The sequence below is a fragment of the Scleropages formosus genome, chromosome 11 (genome assembly GCF_900964775.1).
Source record: "Scleropages formosus chromosome 11, fSclFor1.1, whole genome shotgun sequence".
NCBI lineage: Eukaryota > Metazoa > Chordata > Actinopteri > Osteoglossiformes > Osteoglossidae > Scleropages > Scleropages formosus.
The window spans coordinates 4,514,745-4,540,103 of NC_041816.1; the positions used below are offsets into that span (position 1 = coordinate 4,514,745).

Genomic DNA, 25,359 nt, shown 5'->3' on the forward strand with positions numbered 1-25,359 from the left:
TAGCCACACACACAACAGGCAAATTAGCACCACAGCCTTACTGGAACTATATCTTTAGACTGTGGGAGGAAACCCAGCAGAAATCCACACATACATTGGGAGAACATCCAAACTCCACACAGACTGAGACTATTGAACTCACGAGCTCTCACAGCACACAGGCACTCTGAGGCAGCAGTGCTACTCGCTGCACCATTGTGTGCTGCCCAATTAAAATAACCAATAAAGAAATTTTAAATCCTAACTAGTAAATTTATGGTTTTGAAGACAGATGCAATCTTTAATTAAGGAAAAAATTTTTCACGATATCAAAAATAAGAAGAATAAGTAATGTTATGAAAAAGCACCTTCATTATAAGGCTGTTGCAATATATTGATAATAACAAAATAATGCTGGGAATCAATTTGAACAGATAATCTCAAACTTCTATCACGGATGTTGCCAAGTTTTTCATTTGTGGTTTTCATGGTAACAATACTAGTTACATACGTTGTAGAAATGACAGAAAAAAAAGGCAGAAAGACAGTGAGGAAGTGAAGCATTTGTCTTCCGGCACTTCAGTGAGCACAGTGCTTACAAAGAGCCATTGATCACGCAGACAATATTGTTGATATTCAGTGGCATCTTAGCTTGGTGTCTATGTACTTATGCAGTACCATTAATTTTTGAGTAAGCACTGATTGGTTTAAACAATAAAAAAGGTTATACTGGTAGAAAAAAGGTTTAACAGATTTCCTTTACATAGTTTTTGTAACCCTCAAACTAACCATGGCTGAATTATACTGGCAGGACCCACAGGGAATATTGCTGCTCTTAAGTGCAATATAAAGTTATTGCACTGCAAGTTGTAGCAAAGTCATGAGAATATGTCCCCACCCTGAGAAAAACAACAGAGTCTCAGTAGAGCGCTTTGGCTCGAAGGAAGAAATGAGAGTCAGACAGCAAGGACAGCAATGTACAAAAGAGGGCAGTCTGTGCACACAACACGCGACAGGCACAGAGGCCTGCGTAGTGCGGTGATGTGTTTTTTCTGTTCTGGTTATCATACAGCAAGTGAGGGTAAAAAACACTTCCTTTTTTTTACATTTGAAAAGTCTATTTTCAGACACCTACACAACAGCATGTTCCCTTTTTTTTTTTTTTTTTTTTCCCCCCACCCAAAGTAAGGGGCAGCTTGGTGGCACAGTGAGTAGTGCTGCTGCCTCACAATGCCTGGGTGGTGCGGGAGGATGAGGGTTCGACCCCTGTTCAGTCTGTGTGGAGTTTGTATGTTCTCCCTGTGTCTGTGTGGGTTTCCTCAGGGTGCTCTGATTTCTTCCCAAAGATGTGCTGTTCAGGTTCACTCATAGTGCGTGAGTGACAGAGAGAGAGTGTGTGTGTGTTCCACTGATGTACGGATGAGTGACCCAGTGTAAGTAGTGTATCTAGGAGTGTAAGTCACCACGGTGAGTAAGGTGTGTGGGCTGATAACACTACATAGAGTTCATTGGAAGTTGCTTTGGAGAAAAGTGCTAAGTGAATAAATGTGAGATATACTTTTAAATAGGAGTTGTACTTTCAAAGTCTATATGAGAAATTAGGTACATTATAGGCTAAAGGTTAGCATAATTTATTAAGATTTAAAAAAACCATTTTAGGCATTTCATGTATATTTAAAATTGCTTTGGTTTTCTTGAGATGTACAGGTGCAAAATTGCACTTAATTTGGACTCATTAAAACACCTGAACCGGTGGTTTCCATGTACTATCCATCAGTTTTAGCAATGCACTGCCATGGCTGAGTGTAAAATATGCATAATTGAGTCAATTGTGTAGCCATTTACTCTGTTTCATCATTCAAGCAACGTGCATCTCATAGAAAATACAATTTGTGCATTACATTAGGAGAAAGAGAGGCATAGTTGCAGACGTGTGATTGTTAAGTTAGTTTTTTTCCACTATAATCATGTACCATTATCACACACAGAAGAAGTCCAGTCACATTTTCCCCCGTGTCACAGAACAAGTCTTGATGCAGCAGTGAAAGAGTTAAGCTCACTTGAGAGCGCTGTGCAAACGCTGACATCCGACCACAAGGGAGCCGCTTTATGAGTGAGGACCTCAGCACAGCAGACATAGCTGATCGCTTGGTTGAGATCCTGCTGCAACTCAAAGGCAGTGAGTATGGAGCTGCTCAAGGGCAGCTCTTCTCAATCGCTTAAATGCCTCTTCCCGCGTGCTTATGAGGAGCAGGTGCCGCGTATTTATCAGTTTCCATTGAGCGTCTGCAAAAAAATCTGCTTCCTCCTTCATCACCCTTTCTGAAGAATTCTTTCATTGTGTGTAACGTGTGAACTTTTAGTCCGCCAAGAGCGCTTTCTATTTAAGAAATGAACCAGATCAGCTGCACTGTACATTAATTGCATCTAAAATGCATTAGTGAAACAAGTTTTCTTCCTAAAATGGGCCGGAGCTCAATAACGTACCGCCGTCATCCGCTGACACAGCGAAGCATAACCCGAGAGCTGTGAATCACGTTAACGTTTCCTGGCACAGTCCATGTTAATGACTTTTAAATGACATAAATCTAAAAAGACTGTCGCCTGTGGTACTAGAGCAATAAGAAACTTTCAGCTGCTGCAAAAAAGTGCACCCTTCCCTTGTGCGTGAAAGTGCGTTTTCTCTCCTTGCAGAGGACTGGAGGCCCACAGCTTGGAGATGAAGAGGAGAGAGACACCCTTATTCAAGCAGCACACCATTGGCTCGCTCGGGAAGGGTAAGTACCTGCTCTTGAACCTGCAAATACTCATATTGGGCTGTGTCACCTTGACTACCACTCTGTCAGCCTGTGATAAACTGCTGGTGACAAGCATATGTCTTTGCATTATAGTTACAGTTGTTCAATACTGGATTAGGTGATGAGCGCTACCTAGTTTACGTGAAGGCCGGAGTTCTTCACATACTGGGTGGCAAGGTGCTGCAGTGGGTAGTACTGGTGCCTGACAGCTGCTGGGCTGTTGCTGTTCATGTGTGTTTGAATCCTGGCCAGTCTGTGTGGAGTCTGCATGTTGACTCTGTGTTTGCATGAGTTTACGTTGGGCGCTCTGGTTTCCTCCCACAGTCCAAAGATGTGTTTCAGGTTGATTCGTGGCTTGGTTAGTCTTAGTGAGTGTGACTGTCCTGTCATGGACTGGCATTCCACCCAGCGTGCATCTTGCCTCACACCCTATACTTCCATGACAGGCTCTGTATAGCCACAACCCTGCAGTGGGCAAGTGCTTATCAGTATTGACCGAAGGCATTCTTGCATTCTTTCTCTCTTTTAATTAGGGGAAGTTCAGAAGGGTTGCCAAAGCAGAGCAGTAAGGCAGGAGGGTCTGATGTGCAGCCTGACAACATGTGTTAAGGGCAATTTAATGTCACCAATCCACCTGAACTGCATGTTTTTGGACTGTGGGAGGAAACCAGAACACCCAGAGGAAACACATGCAGACATGGGGAAAACATATAAACTGCTCACAGACTGAGCTGGATTTGAACCTACACCCAGTGCGACAGTCCAGGTGCGATGAAGCTGCAGCACTACCTACCTGCTGTACCACTGTGACACTGATTTTAATACACACACACACACACACACACATTTACAGAACCGCTTGTCCCTTACGGGGTCACGGGGAACCGGAGCCTACCCGGTAACACAGGGCGTAAGGCCGGAGGGGGAAGGGGACACACCCAGGACGGGACGCCAGTCCGTCACAAGGCACCCCAGGCGGGACTTGAACCCCAGACCCACCGGAGAGCAGGACTGCGGTCCAACCCACTGCGCCACCGCACCCCCCTGGTCTTTAATACACACTACACCTAAATAAATTTAAAATTAAATATCTAAATTGGAAAATATTGATTTAAGATTCAGCATGTCACTTACTACAGTTTTTAAAAATGGCCCTCGGACCAATTCACAGTAAAAATTCCGGTCCTTGGATGAAGTTTGGACACCACTGCTGCAAAGGAGCCTGTTTTACCGGTTTTAAAAGAAAGAGCTGTCAAAAAAAAAATTCTCACCAATTCAGAGCAGGCATTGTTTTCTATTCATATGAACTGGTTTTGGTTTCAACTGGAGGAAACCATGACAAACTTCAGTTGACATGAAAAACCACGCACTTGACTTTTTCTCTTGTTGAATCAGCTGGTCATTTTGGAACCGGCCCCTGTTAATGATGCGAAGGGCATGGTGGCCCGGTGGGTAGTGCTGATACCTCAGAGCTCCTGGGTTGCGGGTTTGGGAATGGGGTTTGAATCTAGCTCAGTCTGTGTGGAGTTTTCATATTCTTCCCGTGTTCGCCAGGGTTCATTCCAGTTTCCACACACAGTCAAAAGACATGTCTGAAGTGAACTGCTGACCCTAAATAGACTCTGTGTGTGTGTGTGTGTGTGTGTGTGTGTGTGTGTGTGTTAATGCTGCTCTGCAGTGTTCTCCAGTGGATGGACAGATACTTCTAAGTAGGTTCATGTACCAAACATTCTGTCACCTTGGACAAAGGCATCTGGTAAATACACATGAATGATGATACTGAAACTAAGAACGCTACTCTATGTAAACTATTCTATAAATGACAGAAAAATATCTTCTTACTACAATAAATAAAATTTATTACTGTCTATGCAACTGTTTGCTCAAGAGTACCTCGCTGACTCCTTTGTAATATGGTAATACACCGGCCAAGGCATGGAGCGGAGATGCACGTCACTCCAATTCTTCTACTGCAGCCAGTTACCTCAACATCTCCTGATGTGGTAGCCCATAGCACCCAGTTCTGAGAAGATGCCACTTAGGGAGAGTGGGCTGATTTACACCACAAATTGTAATACAAAGCAAAAGAATTCCCTCCCTTGCGTGGTGTATGTTCATCTCAAAGTTTCTAAAAAAAAGAACAGTAAAAGTAGCGCAATACAGCATATTTTTGCCTTTCCATTGCAGAACGTGTCCTTCTACAGCTGTATAGTATTTGAATAGAGATGAGTGCATGCAAATCACCATGTTGCATTGCCCTTCGTGAAGGCAATTCTCAGGGACATATCACAGTTCTGACACAGTCGGGTGCTCAGCGATTTTAATATATGTTTGCATATCTGTCTCTTTGCAGTGCATCTGAGAGCCCAGATCAATAATAATATTGTATAACATCAGTTTAGTTAAGCAGAAATAATTATCCTTCAGTTTATTGATTTGAAAAGGGGTTGAGTTGTGGTGTGGGGGGTAGGACTTCTGCTATGTGTTACACCACATGTGACTAAGCACCCCCCCCAGTGTAAAGTGTTAACTGACCTCAAAAGAGCCGGTAAAAATAACCTGGGACATCACTCAGTGAAACATTGTTAGCATTGCCACTGCACGCCTGCATCTCATCTACATGACAACGGAGGGTTAGCTGCACGGAGTGGGCTGGACAGGTAGCTATGCTGTGAGGCGGAGTCGGGTTACTTCCAGGAAAAAGGGAGTCGGCGCAGTTGTTCTGCTGGGATCAGGGCGGCACTCGGATGCAGAGAGCGGCGATAAAACAGAAACAAAATACGTCTCCCCTGGGCGTGATCTGCTTTGCAACCCGGCTTGGCGACGCGAATTCCACAGCCATCAGGTAACCGGCAAAGCGACTATTTCGGCCTGTGCTTGTGTCGTAGGCGGCTCAATGTGGCGGCAACGTAAGACAGGCTGAGATTACTTTGTGGTTGTTGCTAAACTGGCCCCTGCCTCTCTGACTCGGTGTAGTAAGTAGTCAGTGTGTTTCCCTGGGTGGGCCCAGAAACGTGATCACCCAGTGTAGGCAAGGTAAGTCGACGGGGAGGTAGATGCGTTACCCCGGTATGAACGTCTGCATGCTGAAAGACAACGCGTTGCATGTGGAGCGAGCAGCAACAGGGCTGAACTGTTTATTTTGAGCTGTAACATTAAGCACCTTACTATCTGACTGCAAGGTCACAGTGGAGATTGTACACTGTCGGCGCTAGCGATGCAGGGGCAGGGAGGTGGGTGTCCTAGAGTCCGCAGGCGGCCGCATGATCCTGCTCCAAGAAAACACCGGCTCCTTCTAGAAAACCGCTCCGCGGCTGATCAAGGACCAGGAGCTACGTGCCATCGGGGACTTGGTGCCGGGTGATCGTGGAGCTCCCCTAGCATCGGCCAGGTTCCATGCCATGCTCCTGCCCCCCATGTTGACAGCCTGCTGTGACATGCCGCAAGGATTAGTGGCTCCAACGACGCAATGCCATCGGATTCTTAAAATAGAGATGGAGGGTCACTCAAGGAAGGAAAAAGCATGCTCGCAAACAGTTGGAGCCTCATAGAAGGACCGGAGCCGTTTTGGGTAGCACAGCCTCACCAGCCTCCCGACGTATTCCCCCAGAGAAAGACGTGCGCTCAGCCACACTGACATGGCTTTGACCAGTTCTGAAGGTAAGGGAGCCAGGCTGCCTTGTCGAAGCTACGACGATACGTTGCTGAGTGTGGCAGCCTGCTGGGATTTACAGACACAATAGCAGGGGGTCAGTGGCGGAACGAGATTCGGGCTGCTTTGAGAGTCAGCCGAGGGAAAGGGATGGCGATACTGTACCTTTTTACTCACCATGGTAAAGGGCAAGCTAAAGTTCAGCCACGTAACAATTGAGTGCGACAATCTTGTTTCAAAGAAACACAAGCAACCAGCTCACCAGTGCGTTTTCACTAAATAAAAATTACAATAAAGGTTGATGAGTCAGCAGTTTGATATTTGGCTTGAATGAGTGCTGTTTGACCGACTGCTCTTTGTGTGTGAGGATGGGGGGGAGCGGCATACAGGCAAAGAAGTGGTAATAAATGATTTATGTGGACCCATTACTGAATCAATACCACTTTATAACACCCAATTAAATTTCACAGAGAAAAGTGGCTGCTTAAATCCTTTTCACGTTTTATGGCTGGACACACTATGGCGCTTGAGGAAATGAGGTCGGGACACAAGACGAAGGCTGCTGTGGATGTGAGCGAGAACGTGCTGCAGAGTCTTGACAACGGGAGCTGCTTTCTAAGGAGGGCTGAGCTGTTCATCTCGGACAACAAGGACCTCGGTTTAGTAGCTCCTGCCATGCACTGCCGAGATGGCGGTTGGCTCTCCGGTGACTCGGAAGTGAACGTAGACCCATCCGGTGCCTGAGAACTTGATCTGAATGTTCGGTACAAGGCAGCTCGTCTGCAGCTGCAGCAAGTTTTTAACCAAAAGCTTGAGCTGGAACTGTGCCCTGCATTCTGATGACGAGAGTAGGCCATGAGAATCCCCATATACTTTTGCAGTATTATTAACAGCAAAAGGGACAATATAAAGACCAAAACATCAAATCCCCAGCACTACAATGCAGAAGAATTTACCAGCCTGATGATAGGTGTCTGGCACTTGTCCACAGAACTTCTATTTCCAGCTTTGGTGTCATTAAACTAAACTAACAAACACTCATAGAGGTCAATGGAGCGACTGGACTCCCACTAGTTCAAGGCAAGCGGACAGTGGAAACCAACAAACAGGAATAACTTTCTCTCGACGCGGTCCTGGGAAACTGGAGCCATTTCATCAACAAACTGCCAGAAGCAAAATCCTGAAGGGACTAAAGCAACAAATCAAAAATGCTTCTATTCCTTCTCTGATGTGTATGAGACCCAAGTCTTTTTTAAAGGGAGGAGAGTGTGAGTGTAAAAAATGGTTCTTGCCTTCCTAAATTACCAGTATGTTGAGACGAAACTCTGTCGCAGCCATCAAAAGGACAACGGCCACATTTTACACTTTTGCTCGTCTGCATCAAGATGGCAAATAAGACCCAACTGGTTTGTACAGTCCATATAATGTCTTTTGAGGCTGATGGGCCATGGGAAAGACTGCGCCACACGCATGATCCTCTGAACGCCTTTGCCTGAGAAGGCCTTTATTACTGCAACCTTCTTTTTATGAAAGGGCACAGTTTGTATTTTGTAAAACTGTATTTGTGGTCAGTGAAACCTGCCATGTAATGGTGAGACGTTGAGCAGGAAGTCTCCGTGCAGATCTTGATTTAGCATCTGTGTCAAATGTATGGGTGCCAACGCTACGGACTGAGGCTAAGGCTTTCGCTAAGCATGTAGAAGCTGAAACTTTAAACGATACACACAACATTGCTTAGCTCATCTATCTGGAATGGTGACCGTAAACCGATAACTTGACCGCTGCAATCATACAGTATTGAATGAGTCAACAGCCACCTGAGGACGTGTTTACGATGGTGATTTCATAAACGGTATTGCAAAACCAGCAGCCTGTTTTCCACTTGACCTAAATCTGAACCAACATGTATACACTGTTATTAGGTAATGTTTTGCTTTCCTCTGCAGTGCTACTGTATAATTCATATTAGAACGAATGTGAAATTTCTGGGATGATGCTTACTGTTCACCTAAAACGTGTCTATGAGGCATGTCTGTCTAGTAGCTGGCTACTGCAGGACACCTTCAGTTCTACCTACTAGTCCCTGAAAAGTGCAGGTCTCTTGTTGATGGTCATCATATCTGGGATTAGGTACAGTTGCGCCTCGACTTATGGTGGTTCAGCTTACGATTTTCGACTTTCCGATGGTGAGTTGGCAATAGACATTCAGTAGAAACAGTACTTCAAATTCTGATTTCCCCCCACCTCCCCAAGCAAGCGATATAAGGAGTGATACTCTGTTGCGATGCTGGCCGGCAATGGCAAGCCGGTAATGGCCATCGCACGTATGCTAGGCTATGATGTTTGCTAAGTTAGGTGTATTAAATGCATTTTCGACACAATATTTTCAACTTATGATGGGTTTCACGGAACGTAACTCCATCGTAAGTTGGGGACCACCTGTATCAACACTGTAAAACACTTATACAATTTAACCGGGGTTTAATCATTTATATTTACATTTATTCACTTAGCAGACGCTTGTCTCCAAAGTGACTTCCAAAGAACTCTATGTAGTGTTATCAGCCCACACACCTTATTCACCGCGGTGACTTACACTGCTAGATACACTACTTACAATGGGTCACTCATCCACACATCAGTAGAACACACTCTCTCTGTGACACTCACACACCATGGGGAAACCTGAACAGCATGATCATTAATATGTGCTTTGTAGCAACTTAATCCACATTATTTTACATTGTGTCCAGCTGTATGTTATTAATTTGGCCTAACTATACGTTTGACCGTACATTAAACAAATGCATTTACAGTGTACAAAATCATGCTGCTGTGGTTGCTGAACAGTTTGTGTTTTTGTGGCTCCATCTACTATGCTACTGGCTACTGGTATTTATTTTGCATGGTCTCCATAACTTGTTTTATATATCTCTGGAGCAATTAGAGCTGCTACACCTTTGACTCCGTGGTCCCTTGTCCATGCAGACATGCCGCGGCAGTTCCCCAAGATTTCCCTGAGCGAAGTGGATGAGCAGGTGCGGCTGCTGGCTGAGAAGGTGTACGCCTCAGCGTTGAAGGAAGAGGATACCAAGGATGCGCTCTCCATGTTCACTGTCCCTGAGGACTGTCCCATTGGCCTTCAGCAGGCCAAGGACCGAGAGCTGCTCAAGGAGATTGCTGAGCAGCAGTCTGAGGAGACTGCCAAAAGGTGAGCTTCACTCCTGCATAGTCAGAAAGACTCCTCACTTAAGAGTGTCATCTAAGCTATTGAGTAGAACATAATATATTGACTGATGTTTAGACTAAATCAGAAACTGTGTGATGTTTGGCTGTTCTTTCAGGAAGAAGAGCTTCAAGCTGATCCGCTCCCAGTCCATGTCCTTGCAGATTCCAGTCAGCACTGACTGGGCCCTCTCTGTTGTGTCCCCCCTGCTGTCCCCAGCCTCCACATGCCCCTCCATCCCAGACAATGTCCCAGAGTTCCAGAGGGTCACCATCAGTGGGGATTACTGTGCTGGAGTAAGAATTTCTACCCACTCACAACCCTTTGGGAATGTACAGCTGTCTGGAACTATTTAGATGGAGTTCAAAGCATCGGCATCAGCCAACAAGGGAAAGGTGTTAGAATCCAAGAGTCAAGAGCAGCACCTTGCCTTGATCTTTTTCCTGACATCAGTCTAATTCATGTGATGAATAAAAATATGTATTTAAAAAAGGCACATTTTTTCCAGCATGCTGAAGGAGTGTATTGGCCTTGTAGAAGTATCACAGAAAAGTTGGCTAACAACCTCTCGTGTTCTAGATCACTGTGGAAGACTACGAACAAGCTGCTAAGAGCCTGCTGAAGGCTCTGTTCATCCGTGAGAAATACTCGAAGCTGGCCTACCACCGCTTCCCCAGGACCACGGCCAAGTTCCTCCGCAGCGCCGAGGGGCAGAAGTGGCTGGAGGAAGATGAGGTCCTTCCAGGTACGGCCGCTGTGCAGATTAAATATGCAATTCCAGCAGTGTGTCGGTTAACCTGCCTGGAGCCCCTCTCAGTATGTCTACACAGAAATTGCCCTTGCATTGTTTAGTTAACTCACTTTGATCATCATCCAACATTAAATCTCGTTTGCAATTTTTTTTTTTTACATCTCTAATATGGTTGTGGAGACACCCATTAAGACTACAGTTTCTATTCCCTGTGAAGTTATGTGCAACATGTCTGATGTATGTAGATGTCTCTCCCTGCCCTCGGGAGGGGGAGGACCCGTACCGGATGGAGGACATCCCAGAGAACCTCAACTATGAGCTGAAGATGAAGGACGGCATCATCTATGTCTATGACAATGTCGAGGCCCTCAAGCTACAGCAGCCACGCAGCCTCCCTTACCCCGACCTGGAGACCTTCGCCATTGACCTAAGTCAAGTCCTGGCCATGATTGCTGATGGGCCCACGTTAGTTCACTCTACCTAAACCATCTTCAGAGAAACTCCTAATGGCTTCTCCGTGAAATCATTTCCTTTTCATTTCAGCTGATCATGCATATAAAAAAGAATGGTTTACTAGAACACCCCATTAGATACTGTTCACTTATGTACTGATATCAAATTCAGTAACTATTGATTTTGCCTATGAATGTTCTGATGCTGAGAGCAGCTGCAGGAAAAAAGACAAATAATGAAGCCTCTGTAAACAAAAAAATAAGTTTTACTAATATGTCTTAACAGTTATAAATGTGTGCTTCAATATCAGTCTACTCCCAAGATCCAACCAACAATTCTTTAGTGACATACATCTACCCAAAAGCGATTACAAGCCTAATGTTTGTGGACTTTCGTTGTAGTGACTTTGTCTCTTGGTGTGTTTGTAGGAAGACCTACTGCCACAGACGGCTGAACTTCTTGGGATCCAAATTCTATTTACATGAGATGTTGAATGAGATGGCAGAACTGAAAGAACTCAAGAGTGTTCCACATAGAGACTTTTATAATGTCAGAAAGGTAACAGTGGCCTCCCTTGCTTGAATAATTTATAAGGAATGTATAAACACAGAAAGACTACAATTTTCTATTTTCAGGGATCCATGGATGAGGTCTTAAAGATTTGCCACAAGATCCTCCGCTGCAGTTCCGGGGTCTTAAACTCATACTGTACCTTTGCCCTGCCCATAGGTAGACACGCACATCCACGCAGCAGCCTGCATGAACCAGAAACACCTTCTCCAGTTCATCCAGACCACCTACAAGACGGATGCAGAGCGGGTGGTGCAGGAGAAGGGTGGAAAAAAGATTACGCTTAAACAGCTGTTTGACAGCCTGAACATGGACCCCTACGATCTCACTGTAGACTCGCTGGATGTTCATGCAGTAAGCAGTTCTGAGTCTCAGGCCACCAAAAGAACTTATTACATTTCCGAAAGTCAGCCAATGTGATTATCACTTGCCTCATTTCAAATCAAATGCAGAATAGTGTAATCCTGAATTGGGGCGGACAGCTGGTAGCGCAGTAGTTAGAGTTACTGCCTTTGGCCCCAAAAGTTGCAGGTTCAACTCCCCACCCCTAGCTGTAGTACCCTTCAGCAAGGTACTTACCCTAAATTGCACACACACATCATCCGAAACTGCTTGTCCCATACGGGGTCGCGGGGAGCCAGAGCCCAACCCGGCAATACAGGGTGTAGTGCTGAAGGGAGAGGGGACACACCCAGGACGAGATGCCAGTTTGTCACAAGGCACCCCAAGCGGGACTCAAACCCCAGACCCACCGGAGACCAGGACCTGGTCAAACCCCCCTCCCCCCTAAATTGCTCCAGTAAAAATTACCCAGCTGTATAAATGGGTAAATAATTATAACCTTAACATTGTAAATCACTTTGGAGAAAAGCAACAGCTAAATGAATAAATGTAATCATTCTCCATCTGAATTTCTGGAACTTTTCAGGGCAGACAGACGTTCCATCGCTTTGACAAGTTCAACTCCAAATACAATCCAGTGGGGGCCAGCGAACTCAGGGAGATCTACTTGAAAAGTGACAACTACATCCAAGGGGAGTACTTTGCACGCCTCATTAAGGTAAGAAATTGTGAGGAAGGGGAAGAAAAACACACTGGCATCTTAATTCTCAGCCAGTTTCTCAGTTGCATATGGTTTTTATTCTTCACGTTGTGTCTACTGTTTTAGAAGGAATGTGACAAAGCATAGCGTGGGAAAAGAATGTATATGACCTCAGGGTGTACTGTGTGCAATTTGGCTTCTAAACTGAGAGATGTGAATGTGACTATAGATGTCATGACATGACACTGTCACAAAACACAGGAGTTCTATGAATATTTTCTGAAATGCCAGTTCACATAGGCCTGATATGCTGTGCGTCACTAGTCATTTAATTACTCTTTTAATTTTAAGACTTTATCCATGTTGTTTGGCAGGAAGTAGCCCATAACTTGGAGGAGAGTAAATACCAGCATGCAGAGCCTCGCCTGTCCATCTATGGTCGATCCCCAGAAGAGTGGGAGAACCTGTCCCACTGGTTCATTCAGCACAGGCTCCACTCCCCAAACATGCAATGGGTCATCCAGGTGCCCCGGATTTAGTAAGTGCCCCGCTGCCAGCACTATGGTCATTGGCGGGACTGTGATGCACTGACTGAAGCCCTTGGGGTATTTAGTCATTGTTCTGAAAGGACTTGTTTGACAATTTCTGAGTTAATAATTCACACAATGGCACTGAATGTATAATGAAAAATTTATAAACAATTCTTGTAGGAAGCATTAATGTTAATAGCATTAACATGTCAACAAAAGGTGTTTTGAGCTATCTTGACCATACCCTCCATGTGGTACCTTTTGTACAAGCATTTTATGTGCCTGTGGAAACAGTGATTTTGGGAAAACATCTTTTATCTCTTCCAGTGACATATTCAAGTCAAAGAAGATAATACCTAACTTTGCAAAGATGCTGGAAAACATTTTCCTCCCTCTTTTTGAGGCCACCGTAAACCCTCAGAAGCACAAGGAGCTATATGTGTTCTTGAAATATGTGAGTAGAAGTAATGTCATCCTGGCTCCAGTTGGCTTTCATTTTTTTTTTGTAAGATATAGAAGAGCTTTCAGATTGAAACCCAATGTAACCTGATCATTTCTTAAGCAACTCTAAACCTCTTTGTAATGGTACATGACATACTGAAATTGACACACCGTAATGACCAAATGCCTTGGATCTGTCACAGAATTCCAAAGTCAGGTTGTAGATGCGATTTTTCCCAGTTTGGCTTTTTGAAGGCTGGCACTTGGTTGAAGACTGCTGTGTATCACACTGCAGGTGACAGGTTTTGACAGTGTGGATGATGAGTCCAAGCATAGCAACCACATGTTTTCCTACAAGAGCCCAAAACCTGAAGAGTGGACCACTGACGAGAATCCACCCTACAGCTACTACCTCTTCCACATGTACGCCAACATCATGGTGCTCAACAACCTGCGCAAGTAAGTCACTGCGGCACTCCGTCTTAGTTGTCAAGGGATGTACGTTTACATTTTACATTTATTCATTTAGCAGACGCTTTTGTCCAAAGCGACGTACAGTACATCTCAGCAAAAGTACAATTTATGCACTACATTAAGAGAAGCAGACATAGCTGCAGACATGTGACTCAAGTAAGGATGTATTTTTCTATTCAAACTTGTAGTGGAAGTTGAAATATTTTGAACAATCCTTTTTGAATATAGCTTTCAGATAACCACCTCTGTCTGAATGTGTAGCATCAGATGCCAGGGTTGCGCATAAAGAGCCAGAAATTCTTCTTGGCATGGCGTGTGGTAGCAGTGAAACACGCTATTATTCTGTTTTGCGTAATCATCTCTTGTGCAAATCTGGCATCATTGTGTACAAGTCCCTTCTCAGCCAGCGAACTTCTGGCCTCTTGCAGGGAACGTGGCCTCGGCACCTTCCAGTTCCGCCCGCATTGCGGTGAAGCGGGATCCATCACTCACCTGGTCTCTGCCTTCCTTACTGCTGACAACATCTCCCATGGGCTTAACCTGAAGAAGGTGAGCAAGAGCCGTGCCGACCACCGAGGGACAAGTGCTGTACCTCATTCAGTGTAGCCATTTCTGCTGTAATGCGATGCTTTACATCATTCGTTCTTGTAAAATATTGTGTCGTGGAAAATTGGCGTCAAAAAAATAACAGGGTTTATGGGAACAATGAAGTTGGGGCAAACCACTGAAAGCCTAAAATGAAAGCCTAACTGAAGTAATACCAGTAAAATATCATCACAGTTTAGAAATGTTAAGCTCATCATGAATAAGTCCTACTTTAAATATAGGACTTTATCTGGAAAAAAGTTATGATGGCTTGACTGTGATGTTCACTCCTTTTCGTCAGTTGCGCAGACGATACAACGTGTTCTTTCATTTCGTCCAACACACTTAACGGCAAGGTTTTCTTCAAGCCTGACAGATTTTATTTTGCGCTCACCACCTGAAATTTCATCAGCAGCATGCTTCTTGGGCACAATTCCATCACCTTGCTCACTCTTATCTGACAATAGGAAGCATTTTGTGGGCAAACCGAGAAGCTCGCAATGCACATTACCTGACGTAAATCGCGTATGAGGCGACATGAGTTTCGCGTTATATTGACACCGTTTCGTTTACTGCTTGCATATGAGCAGATCTACATTATGAAACCTCAGGCAGCAACAGAAATGACGGTATTTTTCTCAAGGTAGAGAGCACTGTAAAGCTGAGGAAAAACTGAATCAGAAACCCCGTTTGTTCTCTAGTTACCTCCTGCTCCCCAGCTATCTTGGCACCTGGGTGGTGAGAGGGTCTGGGTTCGATTCCCATTCAGTCTGTGTGGAGTTTGCATGTTCTCCCCATGTCTGTGTGGGTTTCCTCTGGTTTCTTCCCACAGTCCAAAGACATGCTGTTCAGGTTCCCTCCATAGTGTGTGAGTGACAGAGAGAGAGTGTGTTTCACTGATGTATGGATGAGTGACCCATTGTAAGTAGTGTATCTAGCAATGCAAGTCACCGTGGTGAATAAGGTGTGTGGGCTGATAACACTACATAGAGTTCATTGAAAGTTGCTTTGGAGAAAAGCATCTGCTAAATAAATAAATGTAAATGTAATCCTCCAGCGAAGAACTATCAAAGGTAGCTGGGACCAGTACACTAATAAGGAATAAAAGCAAGCCTCAGTGATCGGGGACTCATTTGCATTAGAGCCATGTGCAAAGAGATACTAAAAAAATGACCAGAGAAAAACCTCTCAGGAAAAGGCTAATCGCAGTGAGATAACGTGGCAAAACGGTGGTTGAAGTCTGTATGTCCCGTGTGTTTCCCCCACTCCCAGAGTCCTGTGCTGCAGTACCTGTACTACCTGGCCCAGGTGCCCATTGCCATGTCGCCGCTCAGCAACAACAGCCTGTTCCTGGAGTACTCCAAGAACCCGCTGCGGGAGTTTCTGCACAAGGGGCTGTGTGTGTCCCTGTCCACAGACGATCCCATGCAGTTCCACTACACCAAGGTGAGCTTGTGGCACAAGGCCAATGAAATGTCCGGAGAGGGCTGCGATTAAGGACGCTGTGTCAGAGGGTATCGATACGTGACGGAGGCGTGTGTACCTGCTGCAGGAGGCGCTGATGGAGGAGTACGCTATCGCTGCGCAGCTCTGGAAGCTCAGCACCTGCGACGTGTGCGAGATCGCCAGGAACAGCGTTTTGCAGAGTGGCCTGTCTCACCAGGTGGGCACGGTGTCTCTTCTGGTCACCTTCAAAATGCTGCAGTCTGTAACATTCTTGCATCAGGCACATTTCAGTCACCTTACCTGTAAGTTCAGCATGATACCAGAGCATTCAGCTAACCTCTTAAATAATCCTGAGACCCAGCCATCATTTCTTGTCCACTCCAGAGGACATATGTGTATTTCCCAAACAGTACATGGTACAAGAGTGAGTCCTTGTACAACTTAAGAGGGGCAGCAGGTGGTATGGTGGTTACTGGTTAGAACTGTTGCCTCTAAACTCTGAGATTGCAGGTTCAAATTCAACCTCCCCTCCTGCTGTAATACCCTGAGTAAGGTACTCAGCTGAATTGCTCCAGTTGAAGAAAAAATAAGACTCAAGCTGTAAAAATGGGCAAATAATTGGAGGTAGCTCTGGATAAGTGTCGGCTAAAATACGTATAATTTAGAGGATAGTCTATGATTTTAAATGAAACCACCTCTTTGGTGCTCAAGCTTAGGTAACTAGAAACTGCAAATGTCCAGTTTTTTTTTCTTTTTTTTTTTTTCTTTTTCTGGTTGGGTCTCAGTGGGACATAAAAATATCGAGCAGAATGTGATCCTGTGACATGACTGGTGCTGCAGATGGAAATTTTGCATGAACAGTCAAAGTCACTACACTCCAGCCCAACCTGTGTATGATATACCCTTTGCTTTCCACCAGGAGAAGAAGCACTTCCTTGGGGCGAACTACCTGAAGGATGGACCAGAGGGGAATGACATCCGGCGGACCAACGTGGCACAGATCCGCATGGCCTACAGACATGAGACGCTGTGCAATGAGCTCAGCTTTCTGGTGGATGCAGTGAAGTCAGAAGCTATGGTTTCAGAGGCACAGTGAGCAGACTGAATGTATCAGCTCCTGTCATAGTAACCTCTTATCAACCTTACTGTAAAGTTATGCTACAGTTGAAATGTATTTTACATCACTGTCCTCGGTTAAGACAGGGAAATACTGTTTCTTTTGAGAAATGCATGAGCCAAACAGATAAATGTGGCCTGTGCAAAGCATATGCTGCATACTGTTTGTAAATGGTTTTATGATGGTCTTTAAAACTTTGCCCTTGTTGGAGTGTTTCCTTGTCCCCCTCCCCCCTTCCAAAGTTCAATTTACAAGCAGCGGAACATAGGGAGGGGCTTGGGTGGGTTGTGGCTTTATGTCCCACTAGAATCAATGTTTGTCAAAAAGCAATGCTTAGTAAACACTTGCTACACATGTTGTCTATCTCACCACATACAGGGGACACTGTAAATGTGTCTGTATAAAATACAGGCTTATAGCCAGAAGGTTGCCAGTTCAGGTGCTGGGCTCTGATGCAAAACCCTGCAAAATCTATGCAGAAATGGTGCAGTAAAATATTCAGCTTTCTGTTGAACAAAACTATAAGTTGCTTTGGATAAAAGCATCAGATGAGCTATGAAACAGTAACTGGGAGGCTGCTGGATCAGCAGTGCGTGTGGAGACAGAATCCGTTATGCCCACAGGTCTATAACGTAACCCATTAAGATTCTGTTTATAGAGATGCTGACTGCAGAAAACACAAATTCTTCGGAAACCCTACGATCCAGAAAACAGATTTTACAAGCCAGATGCTACAATCTGTAGTGGTTCAGTTTGTGGAGAAACATAAAAATGTGACTTTGCCTCCTTACTAACAGCGTTTCGTAAGGACAGTTTTTCAAATGACCTCTGTTATTGTTGATGCATGATCCTGAGTCTATAGTAGCAAAAATGGAACATATGATAAATATACACCACCACTTGTACTAATGTTCTATATATGACGCACAACATGTCAGCTCTGCTTAACCTGCATGTCTGCTGACAACAGCACACAAATATCCTGCTGGTTCTTTAAGTGCCATACTGTATGTGTAACTGTGCACTTGACAAACATTCTCTTGTATGATGTGATATTTTTAAAAAATCTATTTGTAAGAGGGAAGCTGATACAGAAAGGGAAATGCACAGTGCCATGAAAAAGTATTTGCCCACTCCCTGATTTTTTTGACATATTTGTCACAGTTAAATGATTGAGATCATCAAACAAATTTTAATATTACACAAAGATAGCCCAAGTAAATACAAAATGCCATTTTTAAATGATAATTTCATTTATTAAGGGGAAAAAAGCTGTCCAAACCTACCTGGCCGTATGTGAAAAAGTAATCGCCACCCCCTTCCCCCTTCCCCCTTCCCCCTTCCCCCTTCCCCCTTCCCCCTTCCCCTTCCTCTTCCTCTTCCTCTTCCTCTTGTTAAATCATGAATGAACTGTGATTAACCACATTTTTTGGAAAGCTGAATTAAATTTCACTTGCCACACCTAGGCCTGATTACTGCCAGACCTGTTGAATCAAGAAATCACTTAAACAGAACCTGCCTGACAAAGTGAAGCATGCTAAAAGATCTCAAAAAGCAACACATCATGCCGTGCTCTAAAGAAATTCAAGAACAGATGAGAAACAAAGTAATTGACATGAATCAGTCTGGAAAGGGTTACAAAGCCATTTCTAAGGCTTTGGGGCTCCAGCAAACCATGGTGAGAGCCAAGCCATTATCCACAAATGGAGAAAACTTAGAACAGTGGTGAACCTTCCCAGAAGTGGCCGGCCTACCAAAATTACTCCAAGAGCGCAATGACGATTCATTCAGGAGCTCATAAAAGAACCCAGAACAACATCTAAAGAACTGCAGGCCTCACTTGCCTCAGTTAAGGTCAGTGTTCATGATTCAACAATAAGAAAGACTGGGCAAAAAATGGCATCCGTGGGAGAGTTCCAAGGCGAAAGCCACTGCTGACCAAAAAGAACGCAAAGGCTCGTCTCACATTTGCCAAAAAACATCTTGATCATCCCCAAGACTTTTGGGCAAATATTCTGTGGACTGATGAGACAAAAGTTTAACTTTTTGGAAGGTGTGCGTCCCGTTACATCTGGCGTAAAACTAACACAGCATTTCATAAAAAGAACATTATACCAACAGTCAAACGTGGTGATGGTCTGGGGCTGAATTGCAGCTTCAGGACCTGGACGACTTGCCATAATTGATGGAACCAGGAATTCTGCCCTCTGGTAGAAAATCCGGAAGGAGAATGTTCGGCCATCAGTTCGTGACCTTAAGCGCACTTATGCAGCAGGACAATGATCCGAAACACACCAGCAAGTCCACCTCTGAATGGGTCGAAACAAACAAAACTAAGATTTTGGAGTGGCCTAGTCAAAGTTTGGACTTAAATGCGATTGAGATGCTGTGGCATGAACTTAAACAGGCCGTTCTTGCTCGAAAACCCTCCAATGTGGCTGAATTAAAACAATTCTACAAAGAGTGGGACAGAATTCCTCCACAGCGCTGTGAAAGACTCAGTGTCAGTTATTGAAAACACCTGATTGCAGTTGTTGCCGCCAAGGGTGGCACAACCAGTTATTAGGTTTAGAGGGCAATTACTTTTTCACATAGGGCCAGGTAGGTTTGGACTTTTTTCTTTTCTTTTTTTTCCTTCCTTCTCCCCCCCTTAATAAATGAAATGATTTAAAAACTGCATTTTGTATTTACTTGGGTTATTTTTGTGTAATATTAAAACTTGTTTGATCTCAATCATTTAACTGTGACAAATATGCAAAAAGGGGGAGAAGCGGGCGGGGGCAAATACTTTTTCACGGCTCTGTAAATACTTCTGTTTCTAATACTAAGCCGCCGAGGAACCGATATTCAAATACTTGTCTTTCTATAACCTCCTGCTACTCCTGTTGCCACTCAAGTGTCAGCTTCGTTTAAGTTCAATAGAGTGAGAATAAGTTTGAATTAAAAACTTGTTTCATTTTGAACTGCTTGGCAGTCAGCTGTAAAATGGAAATTGAGTAAACAAGGGAAAGAAAATAAAAGTGCAGCATTATACAAAATTTGAGCTGAACAAATATGAAACAAAGACCTCAGAAGAGCACATTCAAAGCTTGCTTACAGTACAAAACTACTCAATCTGTACAGTCTAACAATACCTAGAAGTTAACATGCAGAAAAATTAGTCTTACAAGATATGCTTTTGTTCTACAAACTAAATGCTTTGTTTTTATTTTCTAAATGCACATGCAGACATTCTACTCTAATAGCAAAGGCAGGCCCCTCTAGTTAAAACTATGACAAGCGCGCCACCTGGAGGCCACAAAGCCTTACAAAGAAGAACAACTGTATCCCTCATACAACTTCCAAATCCATCCATGAAATCACCCCGTTATTTCAATTCCTGTTATGAGGGGATTTAAGCACTATTATTTGTGGGCAAAAACTGTTTCTAGACTACAAATGGCATCTAAAATTAAAATGCCAAAATAAGTATTATGAAAAACAATGCCAACAGGTGCTATATGAAAACAAATACATTTTGGCATATCTTTTGTTACATTTTAATTCCACAAATGTGTGACAGAAGACTGTTTATAGGGTAATTTAGAAATTAATATATTGGATTTAGCCAGACTGCAAGAGTGAGGGACAAATACCTTCTTGGTCTGAGACACAGAGTGTGGATGTATGTGATACAAGCAGTGATACTGTTGAACAGAGTAAAATACCTGTTATGGAAATAATAAACTGAAAACACAATTGGCAAAAATGGCAGCATACAGAATATCAAGCAGTAGGATGGGAAAAGGATATATATATATAATTGTAATAAGTCATTGTAGCACTTTTTTGTCGTGCGGGATCCATTAATCATCGTTTTTCCATAGTCGTACTTTCTCAGTTTAAGAGCAGCAGAACACTGTTGTATCAATTTGTATGTAAAGAAACAAACTCATTTACAAACTTCAATCTTACTGAACATTTATTTTTAAAATATTAAGTTTAAGGTAGTCTGAAATATTTCTTTTTGACCTTATATACATATATCTCTGTTGTTTATAATGCAAACTTCCCTAATGAGAACATAAAATACAAAAGGATTCCACAACACACACTTCCAGGTCATGTTTAGCTACAAATCAAAACTTCAAGAGGACACAACTGAAAAGGTGCAAAGTAAGAGTGAAGTGTTTGTGAACTCACCAACTGAAATTCACATTCACAGGGAAAAAAATATTTTTAAATATATTTCCAAACTGTTCTTATCAGACTAAAAAAATAAGTTTTATTTTAAATATAAGATTTGAAAACCAAGCACCCAATGAATTATATACCAAACAGTTTATACCAATTAATATAAATTACCCTCCATCCTTTAAATGACTGGCAGAAAATGATCATTTTTCTAATTTAAATTCAATCAAAAACAGTAAAGTCCAGGGAATGTGCAACAAAAATACCAATAAAATTGGTAAAAAATAAGAAGTTGACACTATATCATAGTTCATGCAGCAGTTAAAAAGGTGAAATCAAATATCAACACACCTTTTCAGCTACTGAGTACTGCAAGGATCTGTTGTCACTTTCCACATTCAGCTTTGAAGAGTTTCTAATGAGCAATTTAATTCCAGGAAGATTACAGGTTGGGAAGTCCAGTTTTTTCTGACCAGATGATGTGCTGCAATTCAGTCACTCCCATACTTGCTTTCCTTTGTCATTACCATGCACCTAGGCACGAGGTGTTGTACATTCCCCTTCCTTAAGCAGTATACATTGAATTTTGGATGCTTACAGAATACCTTTTGGTCCTTTGGTACTCTGGATTAATAACACTGGTTTAATGAAAGCCGTTAATTAAAGAAGAAATATCTCTAGGCGTTCCAGCTGCGAACAAGCAGCTCAAACACCTGCAGAACTATGGCCTCAGAGGGACTGGACATCTTTGAGGTACCATGCCATCTACCACAACATCTGCTTGTAGAAAAGATACAGTAGGACTCGCAGCCAACTAGCAGCAAGGCAGCTGTCAGTTCTCCATCTGGAGCTCATAGCTGTGTAGGCAGTGAAAGAAATAGCTCAATTTCTTTAGTAGTCATAATTTAGTGTCTGGAATATCAGGAAGACCTTAAAATATTTCTTCTGAAAGAGATTCACATACCAAGTGAGAAATATGAATGAAAAATCTAACAGTATAACTACTGCTTGAGAGCAGTCCATTAAAGTAGGTCAGTTAGGCAAACAAAGGACAAAGCGATTGCAAATAACACGACTGCTGGCATTTCCCTGGTTTAACCCAGTTCTCCTGTCTGATACTTATCCGCAGTTGACAGAGCACAGGAGTGCAACAAAGGCAACATAGTGTTGCTCTAAGGTCTGTGTGGATGCCCAGCCTCATCAACGAGGTTCAGAATATAACCTGCTATATCCTCCTCTGTGGGTGCATCAGACATAACCCATGATTCATTGGCAGCTGTCACCTGTAAGCGGCAAATTGGGCAGTTCCGGCTGTGGTCACTCCTGCAGATTGAAAAAAAAAATTCAGATAGACACAAGTAAATTTTTTTCTTTAGTTTTCACTTCAAAGTTCCACATAAATACCAGTAATCTCTAATTCAGAATCTGTACTCGACCTCCAATTCTTGCACCTTCTTCTGATACGTAAGAGCACCTATCGCCACATAGCAGATCAAATCACCCTTAATATTGCAGGAAGCACCTTGTAGGTACTGTATGTGACAGACCTCAAGAACTCCTAGAATCTCATTTTGTCACATTTTACTGTCCTTTCACGTTGAAACAAATGATTACTCTCCTGTGAAACAGTTCATTCAAACAATGATTTCTCACTAAGGGGAGCAACAATATGACATGGCACCAGGTACCTGCTCCTCGCACACTGAACTCTTACCACTTGTCGATGCACTTCTGACAGAAGCTGTGGGCACAGGGAAGGATGAGGTCAGCCTTCCCATCCATGCAAATACAGCATTCCTCCTCATCTGTTAGCTGCTTCACCCTGCAACAAAACACAGTCACACTTCTAACATCTATAGCCTTTTAATATAGGGTTTTGCAATTCTACACATGCTTCAAATAAACTGAAGATGCCTTGTTTACAAGTTTTCAAACCTTGCACAACAGCATGTAAGGTGACAAAACTTGGCAAAAGTCCTGGTCTCCTTGAGCCATCATCATAGGATTTGCCACCACATTGAACACCACATGTGAAAAACTTAAGGCTTTGGCTTTACCTTCCCATCCACATGCTAGCCTGACAGGAGTCCACAGAAGCCTGTGGAGCTGAAGGCCCTTCTGCACAGTTGTCTGAAGCTGGCAGCTCTGCTGCCTGGCCCATGATGTCTTTATATAGCTGGATGAACTGGTAGAGGTTCATGATACGTGAGGCTTCCACCATGCCGTTCTCCTTGTTTATCTGCCACGGCATTATGGATGAAAAATCAAGGCAATCCTTCAGTACAATTCCAAAAAGATGTCAAGTTATGAAAACAACTCCCCTTACCTTAGTGCACACTATCCTCACGGCAACCTTCCAAAGTGCAGAGGCATCAGATCCAGGTTGAACTTCAAAAAGCAAATGCTTTGGCTGCCCAGCCGCCAGCTTAGCCGTCCTAAAGTGGGAACAGAACACAAGAATCCTTTCCCATTTTTTTCATGTGGTCACTGGGTTCATTCATTTACATTTCTTCATTTTTAAAACCAAAACAACCAATCACGGAGCTGAAGGGAATTAAAAAAGAAAGACTTTATATTTTTGTTTTTTAAAAAAAGTCTGTATCTGGATACACAGGACATATTATTACAGTTTACAAGGGTTTAAGACAACTGCTTTTCTATGGATGTTACTGAGACCCTTACACATCGTTGAGCTCGGCCACTCTACCCAGGAACTCCTCGTAGGTGAGGAATCCGCTGTCCCGCACCAGGCCGGCATGCTTCACAACCTTCTCTGGCAGGCGACTGATGATGGTGTGTGTTTGGCTGGAGATCTGCTGGCCCATGCTGACTCCAAGGGGGGGGAAGCACCAGAGCGAGAGGGGGATGTCTCATTTACCACAGTGTTACCTGTACGGAGTACAATGAAGCGCAACTGAATGTTCAATTCACACATTGGATTTCATATCATATATATATTATAGCTGCAGTCACCAGGATATGTCAGGAGAGTTGTGACAACATTCACAGTAGTAGTAGAGCGGACCTTGCTTGAACGAGAGACAGACACAGCTGACACACACACACACAGAGTCGCAATCCAAAGTTTATCTATCACTGAAACCGTGCTGCTGTACAGTAATTATCAAAACATCGAGTTTTTGCCACATTTTGGTTTGCTGACAACCTCATGATAATATTAATTAATAATTATGCAGAAGTCCCGTTTTTACCATAGCTAGTTACTAGCTAGCCTAACCACAGTACTGCTGCGAACAAAACCTCTAGACAAACTTAGTGAACCACAATCTCATTTTACCAGAACGGGTGGCATCACGAATCGTCCGGCAACATCGGTGTTTCGCAAACACCAGCTCAGAAGTCGAGCAAAACGCGTGTAAACTGCGCACTGCGATCACTGTTTACTATCAATATTAACACAGAGGAAGATGTCGCGGGCGAATTACGTCATGCGCGAGCGTCCAACACGTCTCCGAGGCCGCGTTTCTCTTCTGTGTTTACGTCACTCTTTCACTTTCTGCCGCCAGTGGCGCGCGGCCTATGAGCGAGGCGGCCATGTTGTTTTTATTAATAGAGACGAACTGTTCCATTTTTAAAAGTATGCGAAGAGTATAATGTGTTTTAGATTAATTTATCTGAGCCATTTTGAGCTCCACCCGTTTCACTGCTCTGAACACTGGTACAATATAATGGCAAACACACAACAATATATGATAAACCCATAATAACAGTTGTGCAAGACAAATCAGATACGATGTATCATAACTTATTTTTCGGTTACTCTGGCCTTATTTCAGTAAACTTACAATACTTTTTTTCAATAGAACCCAGTCTAACGGAACAGTCTGAATACCCTACTCCATCATTTACACCTTCTACAATTATATTAACTTTCTAAATGTTAATCTGTAGTTTAACTGCTTTATAATGATTTCAAAGAATGAAGAATTGCAGAGAAACCACCATTTCAACCACCATTTCTCTGCCTAATTTACCTTGTTTTATTTCTGAACTGCCAATACAGTAATTATACAGTATAAAAAATGCAGTAATGTTTCTTTGAAGCCCTACAAGTGCATGGAAAACCTTCATTTAAAGAAAGCTCCCCTAACCATGTTTGCA

At 43.4% G+C, this 25,359-nt stretch overlaps 2 protein-coding genes across 2 annotated transcripts; one reads left to right on the forward strand and one right to left on the reverse strand.

Annotated features, from left to right (window-relative positions):
* Window positions 1-2,096: 2,096 nt before the first annotated feature.
* LOC108934688 (AMP deaminase 3-like) lies at window positions 2,097-18,217 on the forward strand. Its single transcript, XM_018752725.2, has 16 exons — window positions 2,097-2,158; window positions 2,674-2,756; window positions 9,418-9,640; window positions 9,774-9,951; window positions 10,235-10,400; window positions 10,652-10,871; window positions 11,288-11,417; window positions 11,589-11,783; window positions 12,358-12,489; window positions 12,846-13,009; window positions 13,329-13,455; window positions 13,738-13,901; window positions 14,345-14,465; window positions 15,774-15,947; window positions 16,054-16,164; window positions 16,867-18,217. Exons 2-16 carry the CDS (start codon window positions 2,699-2,701, stop codon window positions 17,041-17,043), a joined length of 2,340 nt encoding a protein of 779 aa, XP_018608241.2. The 5' UTR covers window positions 2,097-2,158; window positions 2,674-2,698; the 3' UTR covers window positions 17,044-18,217.
* A 1,629-nt stretch (window positions 18,218-19,846) lies between these two features.
* On the reverse strand, window positions 19,847-24,675 carry rnf141 (ring finger protein 141). The gene is made up of 6 exons (XM_018752726.2): window positions 24,536-24,675; window positions 23,920-24,126; window positions 23,564-23,672; window positions 23,295-23,476; window positions 22,952-23,059; window positions 19,847-22,560 (listed from the first exon to the last, which is right to left on the reverse strand). Exons 2-6 carry the CDS (start codon window positions 24,060-24,062, stop codon window positions 22,410-22,412), a joined length of 693 nt encoding a protein of 230 aa, XP_018608242.2. The 5' UTR covers window positions 24,063-24,126; window positions 24,536-24,675; the 3' UTR covers window positions 19,847-22,409.
* Window positions 24,676-25,359: the final 684 nt, after the last annotated feature.

Bases quoted from the DNA above. Each gene is read 5' to 3' on its own strand.
- rnf141 (XM_018752726.2), bottom strand. From the start codon at position 24,062: ATGGGCCAGCAGATCTCCAGCCAAACACACACCATCATCAGTCGCCTG. The intron at 23,673-23,919 runs GTAAGGGTCTCA...TTCCCACTTTAG, and splicing joins GTGGCCGAGCTCAACGATGT to GACGGCTAAGCTGGCGGCTG. The intron at 22,561-22,951 runs GTAAGAGTTCAG...TTCAATCTGCAG, and splicing joins CAGAAGTGCATCGACAAGTG to GAGTGACCACAGCCGGAACT.
- LOC108934688 (XM_018752725.2), top strand. From the start codon at position 2,699: ATGAAGAGGAGAGAGACACCCTTATTCAAGCAGCACACCATTGGCTCG. The intron at 9,641-9,773 runs GTGAGCTTCACT...CTGTTCTTTCAG, and splicing joins TCTGAGGAGACTGCCAAAAG to GAAGAAGAGCTTCAAGCTGA. The intron at 11,418-11,588 runs GTAACAGTGGCC...CCCTGCCCATAG, and splicing joins ACTTTTATAATGTCAGAAAG to GTAGACACGCACATCCACGC.